Raw genomic sequence first — 17211 nt, 5'->3', positions numbered from 1 at the left:
ATCCAACAGAGGGCTGGTGTTTCCTGAGTTCTTGCCTGGTGTTGGGCGCTGTTCGGAGCACTTTACATGTATCGATACAACTCTCAGAACCCCCGGGAGCTCCATCGTCCTTCCCGTTGTACAGATAAGGAAAGGTTCAGGTCAAGTTACTCCGATGTCAGGATTGCCCAGTCCTCAGTCATTTGGATGCCACCCTCCTTTTTCCATATGCGTATGCTACTCCTATTATTATTATTTTCTATTTTTCTTTCATTTGATTCCGTTTCTCCCTTAAATAATCATTCTAAAAGAATCTATCTAAGCATCTCACAAATGGAGAACCAGTTCACTGGCCATGAACAGCCATCGTAAAATAGAGAAGATGAGCATACGTGGTGAGACTTCAGCCGCATCAGCTTGGCATCTGAAGGCTCCAGCCTGCCCTCCTTTGTTAAACAGGGAGATGAGCCAAGGGGTAGAGAGGTGTTAAAGATGTGAGTACCCAAGTGGACTTTCTCCTGGACAGCACTGACAGAAGTAGAAACTCTGAAAGAGAACTGAGAAGGGAATAGCCCTCTCACTGTGTGATATGATGTTATTTCACGCCCCACCCGTGTGTCACTTAAAATCATCGCTCTGGGGAATCAGCGGTCAGTTGGGGTGAAGCTGCTGCCCTCGCCCCAGCCCCCAGCGCTCTCCGCCTTCTCTGATCTCCCAGAGGACTTGCTGACAAGCATGAGTCCCTCAGCAAATGCTGTAAGGATGGACAAGCAACTTGCCATACGCTTACCTCCCCAGCAAACCCTCAAGCTTCTCACAGAATGGTTTTCCATTTCCAATTTCCATTCTAGATCCTGTCTCCTCAAGACCACCAAGAAGGGAGGCTGGCTCGCCAAGACCTCCTCACTAAGCATCTGCTGACTCATGAAGCGGTAACTCTTCTGTCCCTACGAACTTCTAAAGGACCAACAGCATCCCAGGACCTCAAGTCGTCCTTTCCAAAGTGCTCCCTAAGTCCCAACTAAATGGCTCTCCGGACATTTAAGACTCCGACCATCATTGAGAAGAAAAATCAGTCACTGGCTCCTTTAAAATAACCCTTGCTGGGCTTCCCTGGTGGCGCAGTGGTTGAGGAGAATCTGCCTGCCAACGCAGGGGACACGGGTTCGAGCCCTGGTCTGGGAGGATCCCGCATGCCGCAGGGCAACTGGGCCCGTGAGCCGCAATTACTGAGCCTGTGCGTCTGGAGCCTGTGCTCCGCAGCAAGAGAGGCCGCGATAATGGGAGGCCCGCGCACCGCGATGAAGAGTGGCCCCCGCCACTTGCCGCAACTAGAGAAAACCTTCGCACGGAAACGAAGACCCGACACAGCCATAAATAAATAAATAAATAAATAAATAAATAAATAAATAAATAAAATAACCCTTGCTATGCTGGACATGGTTGTGAAGTGCCCTTCAGCTTCTGCTTTCACTGATGTGGTCCTTCAGAGTGGGGCATCGTTGTGCACTGGCAGCAGGAGGGGGCGGGAGGGGCAGTGAGCTAGAAAACAGAGGCAGCCTGACTCCACCCCACTGCCCCCCGCAAAAGAGATGTCTTCTGAAGACGCTGTAATGGAGCACAGCCCAGCAGAAGGAAAATGTGAGCAATAAATTCCTTCTATGTCAGAATGTTTGTTCACTTCAATCAATGTCTGAAAATATCTGCCCTGAAATCTCTGTTTCCAGGATATTGGTCAAATATTTGAATGGGGCAGCCAGTTACTTGACTCAGGAGGAGCACCTGACAGAGAGGCAGAGGGGGGCTGCAGGGGCACAGGAAGACAACCAAGCCCACAGGTAGATCCAGTGACTCCCAGACCCCGGCAGTCCCATCAGGTGCTCAGGGCAGGGGGGAGGGGAGGAGAGGCCAGGGGGCACTAGAGAAGTGTGGGCTCTGGAGCCAACCTGCTCTTCCTCCCACCAGCCATGTGACTTTGGGCAGCTGGGCCTCAGTTTCTTCATCTGCAAAATGGGCTGACAATAATAGTACCTACCTCATGGGGTTAGTAGAATAATTTAAACAGTTGATGCAGGAGAAGCATTTAGATCTAGCCATAGGCATCCACAAAGTGTTTGCTACTATTACTGTGTTATTGTGACCCCTTACTCTGGCATTCAAAGCTCTCCCAATGTGAGTCTCACGTTGGAAGAGGGTGTTAGGGCTGGATAGGAGGTCCCCTACATGTGCGTTCACACCCTGCCCTGTGACTGGTGACGCCCCCTTCCTTATGGTCTCTCTAAATCATCCCTCAAGGACTGCCTTTCCCAAGGACAAACACTTTCCTGACCTCCTGGAGCATTTGTTATACATGCCATGCTTCAGGCTTGTATGATGAATTACTTGTGTAGTTGGGTTCTCCCTGGGTCCAATATTGGACCTGTCTGGTGAACTCATGGGTGGGCCTGCACAGTATCTGATATGTGGGCTAAAAGAAAGGTCCCTTCCCTTCCCTTTCATATTTTAAATTGCTTTAAAACATGGGGTTCTGTAGGAGAGATGGCGGTGCGGAGGCTGTCATGGTATCCTCACGGCTCTGTCTGGGCCTCACCAAGAGAAGAACTGAAGGCTGGAGTGGGAGGAGCTGTTTACATGGTGGGGGAGTCATGGAGTACAGAGGGGCCCAGCAGGGATGCTGTGGGGCCCAAGTGCAGCTGCAGGTAGGGGAGAGGAGCAGCCCCTGTCTCTGCCCACGATCCACTTTGGCTCCAGGGTCATGGAGTGTCCGGGGCACGCTGGGCCATTCCAGCGGCTACGGAGGGTGTTGACAGCAGTGGCCCAGGTGAGTTACCCACTTGGCTTTGTGCAAGGGACACCCACAAGGGATCAGGGGCAAAAGACCAGGTCAGTTAGACAGCACATGGGAACCGCCTCCCTCCCTGCCCATAGGGGCCCCTGCAATGCCTGGGGATCTTACCAAGAGCTGTAGTCTTAGGTTTTCGCAGGCAGAGAGGAAAGGTAAGAGCCAGTGACATTTGCTTTTCTAGGGACTCCATTACCACCTGCGGCGTGCTGAGGAACCCTAGTATGCGCTTGTCATCAACCAGACGATAATGTTTTGGATAAACCCTATTAACATTCACATTGTACAGATGAGGAGACTGAGGCACAGACAGTAGAAGTAACCTGCTCAAGGTCAGCTGAGAACTGAGTCAGGCTGGCTGTGAGAAGGGCCTGTGACTAAGAGTTCTCCCACTCTCTCTGCAGGGTGCCTGGCCCACAGCAGGCACACAATAAATACAGATGACATGGAGATGCTGACAGGAATGTAGGTGCAGATGTCAACATTTTTGTTCCGCCAGGAAGTCATGAATCAGAGCCTCGTGGGGGCGGGAGGTGGCTGATGGGCTGAGCCACTAGGACTCCATCTGCTTCGCTCACCCTCTCTGCAGGGCACCCCAGGGTGTCTCCCTCCTGTGGCCTCCGCCCCATCCTCTCCTCCTCCTTCCTGTTTTGGCTGCGCAGAGCCCAGAGAGGCGAGGGAACAACGGTGTGAGGCTGTGGGTGACTTCAGGCTTAATATCTTTGTAACCGTATTGCAAAAGGGCATGCCTAAGACGGCGCCTTACACTTAATCTTTCTCTTTTATTGCTTTTTCTCTTGTATGATTTAACCTTGCACCAGGTTATCAAGCTAGATAAATAAAAACTTTTATTTCAGATTAGCCCCGGCTCGGGGCTGCCTTGAAAGCTGAGCAGTCATCCGGGGAGTCAGATGAAAAAGGGAGCTGGGAAGCTGAGCTGCTTAGAGGGGCTCATTGCAGGTTCAAAGCTCCCCAAAGATATTTGAGAGCTTTTCTGAGGTGGGAGGATGAGATCCCCTCCCAAGCCCACAGCCTGGGGAGGCTGAGGTAGGCGGCTGATGTCCCCCTTGTCCAGCCTTCCTGACCCCCCTTCCTAAGTGGCCCCTCACCCCAGTTACCTTCTCCTCATGCTGGTATTTCCTTCCCAGTACTTAACATGGCCAGGAGACACTGCCTTTGCTGATATTTAGTTATCTCTTCCTCACTAGAATGTGAGCTCTGTGGGCGCAGTGACAGCGACTTTCCCTTCACGGTTGGTCCCCAGGGTCTGGCATGGAGCCTGGCACACAGTAGGCACTCAATTAATATCCACTGGTTAATTGAATGAATGAATGAATGAATGAATGAATGAATCCTAGGATTCCAGTCCGGCACGCAGACCAGCGCGCTGACATGAATCACTTGGTTTCCCAGGCAGAATAGTAAAAGATAGCAAAAAGAATGTGGGTTTTGGAAGCAGGAAGGTCTGGGTTTGAATCCTGTGTCCCCCACTTATGTGCTGTGGGACCCTAAGCACGTCTCGTGAGCTCTGTGGGTCTAGTTTCCTTATCTGTAAAATGGCTCTGGCCAGCCGCCTTCTGGGGTTAGGGTGAGGGTGAGAGAGGATGTATGTAGCCCAAGGCAAACTCTCCCACAAGTTCAGAGAGAGAGATATATACAAGATGTTAGAGCAGCATGGTTTGTAATAGCAAAAATCAGTGTATACACCATTCGACAAGAAAATGGATGACCTGTGATAGTTTCACATGATGAAGTAATACAGAGTAATGAAATGAACAAACAATATCCACATCAAAAAAAAATATGGATGGATCTTGGATATATCATATTGAAGAGAAAACACAAGGCCCAGGAGACCGTATATGATACTTTTTAAATAAAGTTCAAAGACAACTAAATGCAAGCAATATGCAATGTGACAAAATATTTTTTAAAAGCAGAGGAATGAAAAAATGCAAGATTGAAAGAGATGGCTATGGGATGGGGAGGCAGGGGACGGACTGGAGGAGGAACACAGGCATGTGAGGTATGCATGATGGTTTAGCTCTTGGGTTGGTTGGTGGGTTCGTGGGTGTCCACAGTATTATTAAAAATGAATAATGAAACCAAAGTGGACCAGTGCTGACCGTGAGCCAAGGACGATGTCTAAAGCAGTTCTGTGTGCCTGAAGTGTGCCAAGATAAAGAAAGAGAATGCAAAACAAATGCCGGCTAATTTCACAACCCTCCAAGGATCTCAAGCCCCTAGCAGTTCAGTAAAAAGCAGTTATTTAGAGATGAGGAAAAACTAGAAATGAGCCAAATCTTTAAAAAGACAAATACCTGTTGACCTGGGGAAACCAGACTAGAACTTCCCCCCAAAGCAACCACTAGGCATGAACTAGAATGAGCCCCAGCCCCCGAAAGCAGCCTCCAGCCACGACTGGTCTGCCAGACTCCAGGCCTGGAGAGAAGTGGTTTCTGAGCTGAGTTGAGGGCCATCCCCTGCTCAGCTGTAGAGGAGGAATCGAGGTGTTGCTTGGGCCTAAGTGGGAGGTCCTGGGCCTGCTCCCACAGTACACGGGGCCCACAGGAGGCTCTACAGTGTCCCGAGCAAGGGTCAGAGACTCCTGCCCATGAGGAGCGTGTGGGAAAGAGGAGAAGCAGAAAGGGAGGGTCTCAGACCATGGCGGTGAAACCTCTTCAAAGTCCACTGACCAATTTGATTCATGGGAAAGAAGCAAGGGGCAAGGCACAGCTACTGACAAAGAGCGTGCAGGGCCTCAGTAAAGGAGAGAAGAACAAAGACTCAGGTTTATCACAAAGGTGGGGCACAGAAGAGTGTGGGCAGCAGGAGCGAAGAAGAAGCATACCCCTGAAGAGAGGAGGGAGAAGGATCAGGGAGAATGAAGTGCGGGCTCTCCCGTGGTTCATCAGGAGGAATTTAGTGTTAGTGTGACCTCTTGTTGTTGTTTTGGTATGTGGTGGGAGAGAACTAGAAATAATATATGTTTAATCAAACTTTTAAAGAGTCAGAGGCACTGTCCCTAAATATTGTTGAAAGAAGAGAGCCATGGGATGCAAACTGGATAAACCTTGGATGGCACATTCATTCCAGCTCTCGAGAGAACGCCTATCAACTACCAGTGGCTGATGGAGGCTTGGAGACCCATTCAGGCTCAGTGGGAAAGTGTGCTGCGATCAATTAGTGATGTCTGCCTTGGTGTGGGATGGGGGAGATCTGGTACACGTGCTGACACGGGTCTAGTGTGGCAGTCATAGGTGTAAGCAGATCAGCTTTCCTTATGAATATGTCCCTTTCTGCCTAGGCTACCACCAGGACCCCAGAAACCTAGACTTAGAGGTTGGAAGCTTCTTTGCCTCCGCCTTTTCCTGCACCATCTATTTTCACTATATCACCTTGCTGACTTCCCTCCTGTACGTCTTCACAACAACCCCCAGTCCTCCCCTAGACTGCTGCAGTAACCTGTTAGCAGATCACCCTCATTCCAGTGCTTCCTGTTCCGATCATCCAGAACTCCTATGAGATAAATCTTCTGATGACCCTCCCACCCCCAGCCATGCTCAAGCACCCATGTCTTTTGCCTTGTATGCCCTCCACCAACAGGCCCCACCACTTATCTCTGATCTGCCCTGACTCCTCCCTGGCTCCCTCTTGGCTCCATCCGTTCCCCACTGTGCCTGGCCAGATGCCCTGAGATTTCTGGGGCTTCCAGGCACCCACTGTGTACTCCAAGCCAAGGGCTTTGGTGTGCAATTCAGACTTCCAAAGCAGATCTGCTTTTCCTGAGTTTTTACTTCTTCGGGGGAGAAACATGCCAAGCAGCTTAATCACAAGGGCTTTGAAGTGATTCAAATGATGGTCTCCTGTGATAGCTGTCCCCCACCAGGCCATGGCCAGGGGCCCGATTTAGTTATTGGCATATGTGGGGGTGTGGGCTTGGGCAAGTCTGACTGCTTATTCTTCCTCTCTCTCTCTCTCCACACACACACACACACACACACACACACACACACACACACACACACACACACACACAGAGCTTTCATTTCAAAGTGCTCAATGTATTTTCAAGGAACTGCCTCACTTGGTGGCATTGAAAGTGAAATCCAGCGAGTGGCGAGTGAGAGCTTTGTCCTTCACTAACCAACCTGGGCAAGTCCGCCAGTGTGACCCAGTGGTGAGGCCACTGCCTTTCAAGCTGGGACTGAGGGCTTTCAGCCCTGATATTGCACACCTATTCTTCATTCTAGGCCAGTGTTTCTCAACCTGTTTTTCATTACCGCATGTCCCTCCAACCTCCCTAGCCATTTGAGACATTTTTCCTAACTGCTCCCCCAAGCTGCATGAAATTTTAATACCACAGATATAACATATGTATATCTGTGCTTTATACATAAAAGAAGTAAGATATTTTTTACCTCTCAGAATAAATTTTTGCCCGCTTGGGGGTGATATTATCTTGTTGATGACACGTGCTCTTCTAGACCAGAGCTTCTCAAAGGGTGGTCCCCAGACCAGCCACATCAGCATCACGTGGGCCCCACCCCTAGAGTTTCTAATTCAGGTTTAGGGTGGGGTACAAAATTTTTCATTACTAATATAGTTCCCAGGTGAAGCTGATCTGGAGACAACACTTGGAGAACCAGTGTCGTCATGCAAATTGGCTGTATTCTGGAACCCAAGAGACTTGGGTTCAAATCCCTGCTCTTCTGCTTTGTAGCTGTGACCCTTGGTCAGTCTATAAAAGTCCCTGAGCCTTGCTCTACGTGCCGATAAAGTGGAGTAATAATGTCTCCCTCATACACTATTGTGAGGGATAAACGGGTCCAGCCAGTGCCTGGCACACAGCAGACACCCAACAAATGGGGTTCCCCTCCCCTCACCCCGGGGGATATTGCAGAACTGCAGGAGGCCCAGGGAAGCAGGGCTCAGACAGGGAAAAGGATGATGAGAGAGGTTAGGCCTCTTCAGTCTGGAAAGTGGTGCCTGGGCTGAGATGGCGCTGTAATGCAGAACGTGGTGGAAAGTGCTAGCTTGGGCTCCTTCGCCAAATCCTCACACCCCAGGGTGGTGAGGGCCTTCGGGTACTGGAGAAGGGTTTGTTTAGTGTCAATTACAGGAAGGAGAGAGTGAAATGGCAGAATTCATCAGTCCAGTATTTATGGAAAATGAAAATGCCTCCCCGTTGACCTGCTTGCTTCCACCTGCCCTCCTCCAACCCTCTGTGAGCTTCGCGCACGATGCAACCCCGACCACGTCCCTCCCCTGCTGACCTGGCTCCCCGCTGCCCTCAGGACCAGGGCCTGGCGTTCTCCTGGGCTGGGCATTCCACACCCTGCGTGCCTGGCCCTGCCTCGCCCTGTGGCCTCCTCTCCCAGTGCCTCCTTCACGTGCTGCGCTCAGCCATGCTCAATTACTGGAGCGCCACGATCCGGCTGCACGCTCTCCTGCTCTGGGATCTTGGTACTCGCTGTTCCTCTGCCTGCAACAGACCCTCCCTCCACACTTCCCGGCTGGTTCCTGCTCATCAGTCAGGGCTGGCTTAGATGATCTCTCCTCGTTGAGCCTCACCTCCCAGTGACGGCTGGGGAGGCGCCCCCCTCCCACGGATTCTTTCTCACTTTTTATGACGGATATTTTTGAATATACACAAAAGTAGAAAGAACCGGTCTAGTGGACCCCCCAAGGAGCCATTGTTCCACGTTAACAGTTATCAGCACAGCCCCTGCTGGCCTCCACAGTGTTCCACCAAGGCATTGCAGCCTGTGCCCCTGACTGCCTGCAGGTTCCTGAGGCTGAGACAGTGATTCGGGCCCTACCAGCTCTCAGGACGTTCGCACAGAGAAGACCCTCAATCCACTGTGGGTGGGTATTAAGAGTCCCCATTTGTTGAGCACTTACTACAAATTCAGGTGCTCCGCTAAGTGCTTATGTGTCTTAGCTCGCTGAATACTCATAGCATCCCTGTGACACATGGGTTATTATTACCTCCACTTTACAGACTGGAAAACTGACGCTCAGAAGGTTACATAGCTGGTCGGTGGTAGAAGGCAAGCCAAGGCGGTCTACCTCTGCATTAGAGCTGCTCATTGAAATAGAATGCGAGCCGTATGTGCTATGTGAAAATTTCTAGTAGCCACATTAAACGAAAAGATAAATAGGTAAAGTTAATTTTAACAGTATGTTATCTTTAACCCAGTACATTGAATATACCATTTCAACATGCCATCGATGTAAGACATTACTGAGATATCTTACCATCTGTTTTTCATACTAAGTCTTCAAAATCCCGTGTGTTACCTTTACAGCACAGCTCAAATCAGACTGGCCACATTTCAAGTGCTCCAATGCCACACGGGCAACCGTATTGGCCAGCACAGCTAGCAGTCACCACCCTGGACACGGCCCTAAAGCCTGCGCTCTCAACCACTTACTTCTCTATGCTTAAATGAATTAAGGAGAAAGTGAGTGACTAGGAGTCCCAAGGACCCCTGGTCCTGATCTTTCTTTGACAATTAATAATGCTTAATATTTTATGGCCCTTCAGAGTCTCTCTGGCATCATCTTATCTGCCACGGGAGTTATTATCTCCATTCCATGAATGAGGATTATGAGGTTAAGAGGGCCAAACGCCTTGGCTGGACACCCTGCGGCAGGTGGAGGTGCTGGGCCTCAAACTGGCAATTCTGGACGCCAAGTCCAGCGCTCTGCAGGGCAGCTGCCCCTTGAAGCAGGACTACCTCCATCTGGTAGAGGAGGGTGTCTGCTCAGACCACAGGCTGGGCTGGCCACTGGGGATAGGAGCGCGCAGAGCTCCAGAGGTCAGGCCCTGGAGGAAGTGACGCCCTTGGTGAGCGGCAGGGCAGGCACAGGCTGAGGGAGCGATGGGGCCCGTGCCAGGGCCTCTCTGGGCAAAAACCTTGTCCTTCTTTGGTCGTAGTTTGGCCACAAGAGGCTGAGAACAAATTTATGGCAATGGAGCCATAACTTGCCTCTGAAGGCCTCTTTGTTCTTGGCAAAGCAGAGGGGTCATTAGTAATGGGGAAAGCACTGGTGTGCGGACATAAATCCCCCCAGCTGCAGGCATGATAAACAGCCCGAGGGGACGGGGCCTCAGGGAGCTGGGCAGGTTAACCTTGTGCCATGGATCGCTGTGGGCTCAGGCCTGTGTCCGAGGCAGGCCACCTGCCCAGGCTCTGGAGGTGCCCGGAGACTCGGTCACCCACAGTGCCCTCAGGACTCGCACCCAGCTCCAGGAGCCCCTGAGGCCCTCAGTTCTTTCTTTCTAACGAACATGGTTCCAGAGCACCTGGCCTGAAGCAGGCTCCCACACTGGGCACTCAGGGCCCGCGTGGGGCAGTCAGCATGAAGGGGCCCGGGCAGGGCATCCCTTCTTCTTGCTTCAAGCCAAACAGGCACCGGCCAAGCCACCTGGGAGAGGGCCGCGACTTAACACCCCTGGAGAGGCAGGTGTGTGAGGCCAGGCCCCCGGTAGACAATGTTCTTTGCAGCGGTGTCCCCGCTGGCCGGCTGGGGGAAGTAGAGAAGAGGCCAAACCCTAGCCTCTGTCCACCTGTCCCCCTGGGGACTGTGCCCTGCTGCCTGCCTGCCTGCTTGGGCTTGGGCTGAGGCTGGTTCACAGGGAGTCCACACCGGCCCAGGCCTGGGGAGAAGGGCAGGGGAGCCAGGTGCGGAGGATAGCAAGGGAAGAAAGAGGACTGCCCTTTCCTCAAGCTGTCTGAAAAGGATTTGGGTGCAGTCAGGTGGTGACAAATACGCATGACAACGAAGACCATCGTGGCCACCCTGAGAACATGATCCAAGTGCTATCTCACCGAGGATGGCAGACATTTGCCGCAGTGCTGCCCCCTCCATTTCCACACCCATGGCAGACTCTGCCAACTGAATACCGCACTGAGCCTGCTTGGCTTCCTGGTCCTCTTCAGGCAGCCATTACCAATCAATCAAAGTTGGCAGGTAAGAGAAAACCCATTTGTCATCCTTTCTAAGAGCCCTCAAGGCATATCTGTGCTGGCAACGTGAATCCTATAAAACCATGCTAAGTGTTCCAGGCCTTCCAGAACTTTCTGCCTCCTGCCCCCACCTTCACACACATCCCCTACCTGTCATTTCACATCCTGGGTCTCCCTTCTCGTCCTGTTGTTTGCACTTGGGAACCTGGCCCAGGAGAGCGTGCCTTTGGAAATCTCACAGGATGCTTCCTCAGGCAATTGTCCTCAGACTCTAAGCTTCAGAGCCCAGCCCAGATACCAAAGCAGCTCTGCCCTGGAGCGTCCTGCTCCAGAGGAGAGGGGTGACCGGGGCCATCTGTGAAGGTTAGAGAGGACCTGAGGGTCTGGGGCTGGTGGCCTGGCACCCAGCACAGACCTGAAATGGACCAATGCCCTGGAGGATGGCCTCCCAGTGTCACTGCAGGAATTATTCCCAGTCTGGCCATGACCTCAGGCCAGGTCCTGGCTCCCTGCTCCCCACTGCCATCTAGGAGTATGTCTGGAACCAGCCCAGAGACAATAAGATGAGGAGATAATCCCTTACCCAGCCAGGTATCCCGCTCATGCTGCCACCTTATATTAGGCCCCCAACTCCATCACCCTTGGGGCTCACTGGTGTTCCCGCAGATCTCCAGCACAAGCCCCTTGTCACTGGGAGGCACTTGCTTTGCTTCCCAATTTGACAAACTCATGAAGGATACCAGCATCAGCATGGGCCTCCCTTCTCCTCTGCTCACCAGGAGAGGGCCTGCTAATTCCCAGGAGGACTCTGCCTTCCCACAGAATGGCTTCCTTCCTAGGACTTCCTTTTCCATATCCTGGCCTAAGGACCACCTGCTTCTGGAGCACTGGGAGAAAGGACCTTTCCTGGGTTGCACTCCAGTCCTACAGAATGAGAATCTTCATGCATGCCAAGGACCCTGCATTTTTGGTAGGAGCCCCAGGTGATTCTTGGGCATACTGGAATTTGAATACCCATTACTCTAGAGTGATGTTCATTCATTCATTCTACAAGTACATATTGGGCTTTACTCTTGTTGAGTCCTGTCCTGGGCATCAGAATGGGGAGGAAATGGGGTGCGGGGAGCAGAGGCCCAAACCCACACTGCTGTTACTGACCACATGAGCTAGTCTGACATTCGCTCTGGGTCCTGGGGTCCCCTGGGCTTAGAAGCACAATAATAGTTATGCTAGAAGTTGTAGGTCACAGGAAGCCCATAATACCCTGATTTCCTGCATTCCAAGGACGTGAGGGGTCTCCCTCACACCAGCTAACCCTCAACATCCGGAAGGTATTATTAGATGCTAGCAGTAATAATAATAACAGCTAACACTTATAAAGTACTTTACATACATTAATTAAGCTCTTTACATATATAGTAAGTCTTCTGACTTTTGAACCACCTAAGGTAGATACTCTTATTACTCCCATTTTATGGATGAGAAACTGAGGTATGGAGATCCACCCCAGGCAGGATGCTGAAGAGACTCCATCCATGTTCTTGATCACTACACATTGGTGCCTTTTGAGCTTTAGGGAGAAAGTGCCCCCAAAATGCCACTCTCTATTCTTGGCAGTGTGGTAGGGAGGGGCAACGGGGTGGACACTGGCCTGGTGGCCTGCCATCCTCCTGGCCATCAGTCTGGCACGCTCAGATGCACCAGGCTGACCGTTCACTCACCAGCGGGTTGGGCAGGGAGGCCGCGTGTGGGGTGTGGGGTGTGGGGTGTGGGGTGTGGGGTGTGGGTGGGGGTGGGAGAACAGGGGCAGGTCTGGAGTGTGTGAGTGGGTGAGCAGTTTCTCCTGGACCTCTCACCAGCCGCCTTGCTCCAAAGCCACCTAGTCCCAAGACAGCCAAGGAGCTGCTGCTTTGTTAGTCTGTGGGTGGGGACGTGGGGTGAGGGGTTCCATCAGCCAGAACCCTCTTTGCATTCAGTCACTATTCTGCTCAACCAAGAGATTGGGTGGGAAAGGAGGGCTTATGTGCCTCCCTGCAACATTCCAGACGAGGCATGACTTTCTAACGGTCAGAAGTGTAAAAGGAGCATGAAATCAGCCAAAGTTGCAGCTGTATTAGTTCTAAAGGGATGTAACAACTGCCATCTTTTCATCAAGTTAAGTAAAGAAAAACAAAGAAAATCCCAGAGCACTGGTAAGAGTCACCAATGACCTGGGCTCAGGGCCCCAAAGTGCCCAGAAGCCTGAAACCTCGGACAGCGGCGCACGCTCCTGCCTTCCAACACCACCCAGCAGCCCCAGGCACCTAAGCCTCCATCCCAAGCTCCTTTTCCCCTCCCCTGATCCTCCCTCCTTTAGCTGGTCAGTCCCCTGCCTGGGTCCTTTGGCCAAGGTTGTCCCTGGGGGCAGGTCCCTTCATGCCACTGTCCCACATGGCCACAGATCTCTCCACTGTCCTGCAGAGCCTGACACTCCTAATGTGGCTCTTCTTGGGTCGGGGTGGGGGACCAGGGCAGCCCAGGCCTTACCTGAGATGATGGTGTAGCCAATCCCCCGGGGACGTCCTTTGTCCTGGTCGATGGCAGTGATAACACGCACCGTTGTGCCCTGGGTGGGAAAGAGAGAGGACTTGAGTTTGGTCGCCCAGCCCCCAGGCTGCTGTTTTTCTTTGTAGCTGTCCTGGCACCCACAGCTTCCCTCCCCACGGGGACTTCCTGGCCAGCCTAGGAAGTAGGTACCGAGTACACAGGCCATCATCCCTGGGACGTACACTGAGGCCCCCAGGCAAACACCTCCATGTCCACTGGAGAGGCCCAATCTTGCTGATGCTCTTGCTCCCCCTTCCCCTCCCCATCTCCCCTCATTTGGATGAACCACCCAGGGAAGAAGAGCTGATGGAGGAGCATCCAGCAGGAGGACAAGAGGTCTGGTCTCTATCTCGAACACACATCAGTGCTGTGTGACCTCAGGAAGTTTGCTGCACCCCTCTGGTCTCTTTTCCCCACCTTAATATGAATAACAACAACTCAGTTTTCACTAAGGCCTGAGTAAAGGAGAAGATCATGGATCAACTACTCTGTGAATGAAAGCATCATAAATCCTGAAAGTGAGTATCTCCAGGGATGACCGTGACAACCATGGTCCTCTGAACCATGGCATTGGAGAATGCCCTCCAGGGCATTGGTCCATTATTTCAGGTCTGTGCTGGGTGCCATGGTCCTCTGAACCATGCCCCATCCAGCACTACAACCTGCAGCTCCTGCCTCACATGGCTCTGCCCCACACCCCATTCATTCTCCCTGCAGCACTGGGGGAGAAGGGGCTAGGGGCTGGGACTCCCACAATGGGGAATCAGGGACCCCTGATTTTGGGGAGCACACAATATGCACAGACACTGCTATACAGATATGAGGTTGCTTAGATGCATAAATGTACCCTAAAGTGTACAAGTCCACCTGGAGGAAAGGGTTGTACAGATGGTAACATTTAGGATGGGTCATGAAGAGTGAGTTGGAGTTTGCCAGAGAGAGAAAACAAAAAGGAAGGTGCTCCAGGCAAAAGACACAACACTGGGGGGCTTCCCTGGTGGCGCAGTGGTTAAGAATCCACCTGCCAATGCAGGGGACAGGGGTTCGAGCCCTGGTCTGGGAAGATCCCACATGCCGCAGAGCAACTAAGCCTGTGCGCCACAACTACTGAAGCCCGCGTGCCTAGAGCCCGTGCTCCGCAACAAGAAAAGCCACCGCAATGAGAAGCCCATGCACTGCAAACAAGAGTAGCCCCCGCTCGTCGCGACTAGAGAAAGACCGCGCACGGCAACGAAGACCCGACGCAGCTAAAAATTAATTAATTAATTAATTTAAAAAATTTTAAAAAGACACAACACCGGCAGGGGTTTGGAGGCATAAGACTCACTAGGAAGAGATGCTGGCATATAAGGCGCACACTCAAATATCAATTGATTGGCCGATTGATTGAATAAATGAACGTACAAATGATTGGATCCTAACTTCACCACCACCACCACTTGCTGAGTCGCCCCTCACCCAGGGCAACGTTCACTTTGCTCTCCAGGCCCTATCACGCCAGCCATGCCTGCCTGAGATTCTGGCCCAGGCTTCAGTTCCGCTGACTGATGGAGAGCAGGACAGCCTTGTCCCCAACCCCTAGGGAGATATCAACCCTGGCATTTGCATGTCTAATGAAGGTCTCTTGTGGCGTTGGTGCCTCTCACATATTCACCGTTCATCATCAGCTGGAGACTGAAGCCTGGAGGATGCACCCTCCACCCCCATCTGAGCACCTTCTCCTGTGGAAAGAGGCTAGTTCCTGACATGCAGGCCTCTGACCCGGAGGGAGTGCCCTCGGGGCAAGGTGCCTCCGACTCCTCCTGGTCTCCCTGCCAGGACACAGGAGGGGCATCTGCCACCTCACCTTCCTGGGGCAGTGCTGCCCCGGCACAGCTGTCACTCCAGCCTCTCCTGAGCCCAGGTGTGCGGCAATCCTGAACGCCCCCAGGTTTGGCTGAGGGAAGGTGAGAATGTTGCAGGGGAAATGTCTCCAGCAGAGAAATGGACACAGTGCAGAGGCGGAGGCCACACAGGAAGCAGGTCTGGCTCCTTCCTTTGCACTCCCCCCGCTTCCCCCCTGCCCAGGAGCTCTAGCTAGATCCCATGGGGGAAACAGACTGTTACAAAGTCAGAGAAAGATGCCATTAAAGAAGCATCTCTCGAAGTGGGTTCTGAGGACCTGAGCTGTGTGAGAGAGTATGAAGCACCTGCGGCGGCAGGGGCCCTTCTCTAGCACTCACTATGTGCCTGGCGCTGCTGCGAACGCTTTTTATATATTAACTCATTTCACCCTCTCAACTACCCCAGGAGACAGCTCCATTTTACAGATGAGGAAACTGAGGACCACGAGTTAAGTGGCCTTTCCAAGGTCCCACCACAGGAGTGAATGGTGAAGCCAGGATTCAAGGTCAGGTACTTTGGCTCCAAAATGCTCTTGCCTGCCAGGAGATGCTGCTTCTGTAACAGGTCGTTATAATAGTGATAACTGTCATTTATGGAAGTTGTGGCTATGTACCACGCGCTAGTGTAAGCACTTTACGTGTATTAATTCATGCCAAATATGGGAAAACATACATTCCCTGTCCCTCCCTTGGAGATGCACAATGGGCTTTAATGTGGTAAAGGCTCTCAGAAGTAGTAGAGCGGTAAAGAAATCTGTTAACCTTTGTTCTCCCCCGTTTTCTGAGCTGAAGACAGACTCTTTTTGTGTAACATCTTAATAGCCTCAGACCCAGGGGTACGTGGGAGGTCATTTGGGAAGCACTGCATTAGATATGAAGGGTCTACACAAGGGCCATCACTCCAGGGGGGCGTCTTTTGGGGGGTATGCCTTTCCTGGTGTCACTCCTTACACAAGAGAGGCCTGGATTTGTCCCCAGGCCTGAGAGTGCAGGACTCTGGTCTGAGGCTCCAGCTGCCAGGAAGGGCTTTCTCAACACAGGGTCAGCTCCCTCTTTTACAGCCCCATCCAATCTGAGCCTCACATGTGTTCCACCATGAAGGTCCCCTGGCTGCCCCTGGCCTGCTGAGGGCAGGGACTGGCCTGCCAGGTCAGCTGGGCCCAGTGCCTACCAAAGCACCATTCCAGACAGTTGCTAAACAATAAACCTCAAGGGGCAGCTGCTTGCTTGCAGGCGTACGACCAGGGCCTGGAGTGGTTAGTGAGCCTCGGGGGGACGGGAAGGGGGCCAGTGCTGGCCTGTGCAAAGAGGGGAGGTGGTGGTCAAGGAACCCTCAGTCCTCAGAGCCCTGTGAGCGTCTCCCCATGGGCAGCCCTGCCCTTGGCGGCCTGGAGTCCTCCTGGGTGGGCAGGGCTCAGAGGGCCCAGCGGGAGAGCCAGGACCAGAGGGCAAGGAGGCTGGCTCTCCCCAGGAAGAGCACACCTGAGCTTCCACGAAGAGAGCTCTAAAAGGCTCCTGACAAAGTTTGGGTTTTCATCTTTTTGGATAAATAAATCCATTTTTAATAAAACCCTGAGCTTTTAATACAAGTGCAGCCACAAAGACTGGAAATGTTATGAGAAGGAATTAACAGGGAGGAATAGGGGCTCTTGGGAACCCACGGCTCTTGTTTCAGAGTCTCAGTGATCATATTTTCAATATACTGAAACTTATTACCAAAGATGAGAGGATGGAGAAGTGCCCGCCCCGGGCCTGGGCCCCTCTACAGGGGTGCACTCTGCCGGGCTGGCTCTCTAGAGAGGTACCCCAGCTTGGGGTGCATCAGGGCATGGCCGGGAGAGCAGGTAGGTGGGCCCAGAAGGGCTAGAGATGGGGCCCACCTGGCCACAGGGCTTCTTCCCTTCATAGGAACCCACAGTGCAAGCAGGAGGCTTCCTGGGAAATG

The 17211-nt window shown here is 52.4% G+C and overlaps 1 protein-coding gene across 1 annotated transcript in view; it reads right to left on the bottom strand.

The window, feature by feature from the left end:
- The window catches only part of CDH23 (cadherin related 23), a 398173-nt gene that overhangs the window by 250930 nt on the left and 130032 nt on the right, over nt 1–17211 (bottom strand). The window contains exon 8 of the mRNA XM_068547762.1: nt 13324–13402. Within this exon, the coding sequence (XP_068403863.1) occupies nt 13324–13402 (79 nt within the window). The remainder of the gene's footprint in view (nt 1–13323; nt 13403–17211) is intronic.

The sequence above is a fragment of the Eschrichtius robustus genome, chromosome 7, assembly GCF_028021215.1.
Source record: "Eschrichtius robustus isolate mEscRob2 chromosome 7, mEscRob2.pri, whole genome shotgun sequence".
NCBI classification, from domain to species: Eukaryota; Metazoa; Chordata; class Mammalia; order Artiodactyla; family Eschrichtiidae; genus Eschrichtius; species Eschrichtius robustus.
The sequence above is the reverse complement of the archived record's forward strand: the minus strand, read 5'-3'. Positions and strand labels throughout refer to the sequence as shown.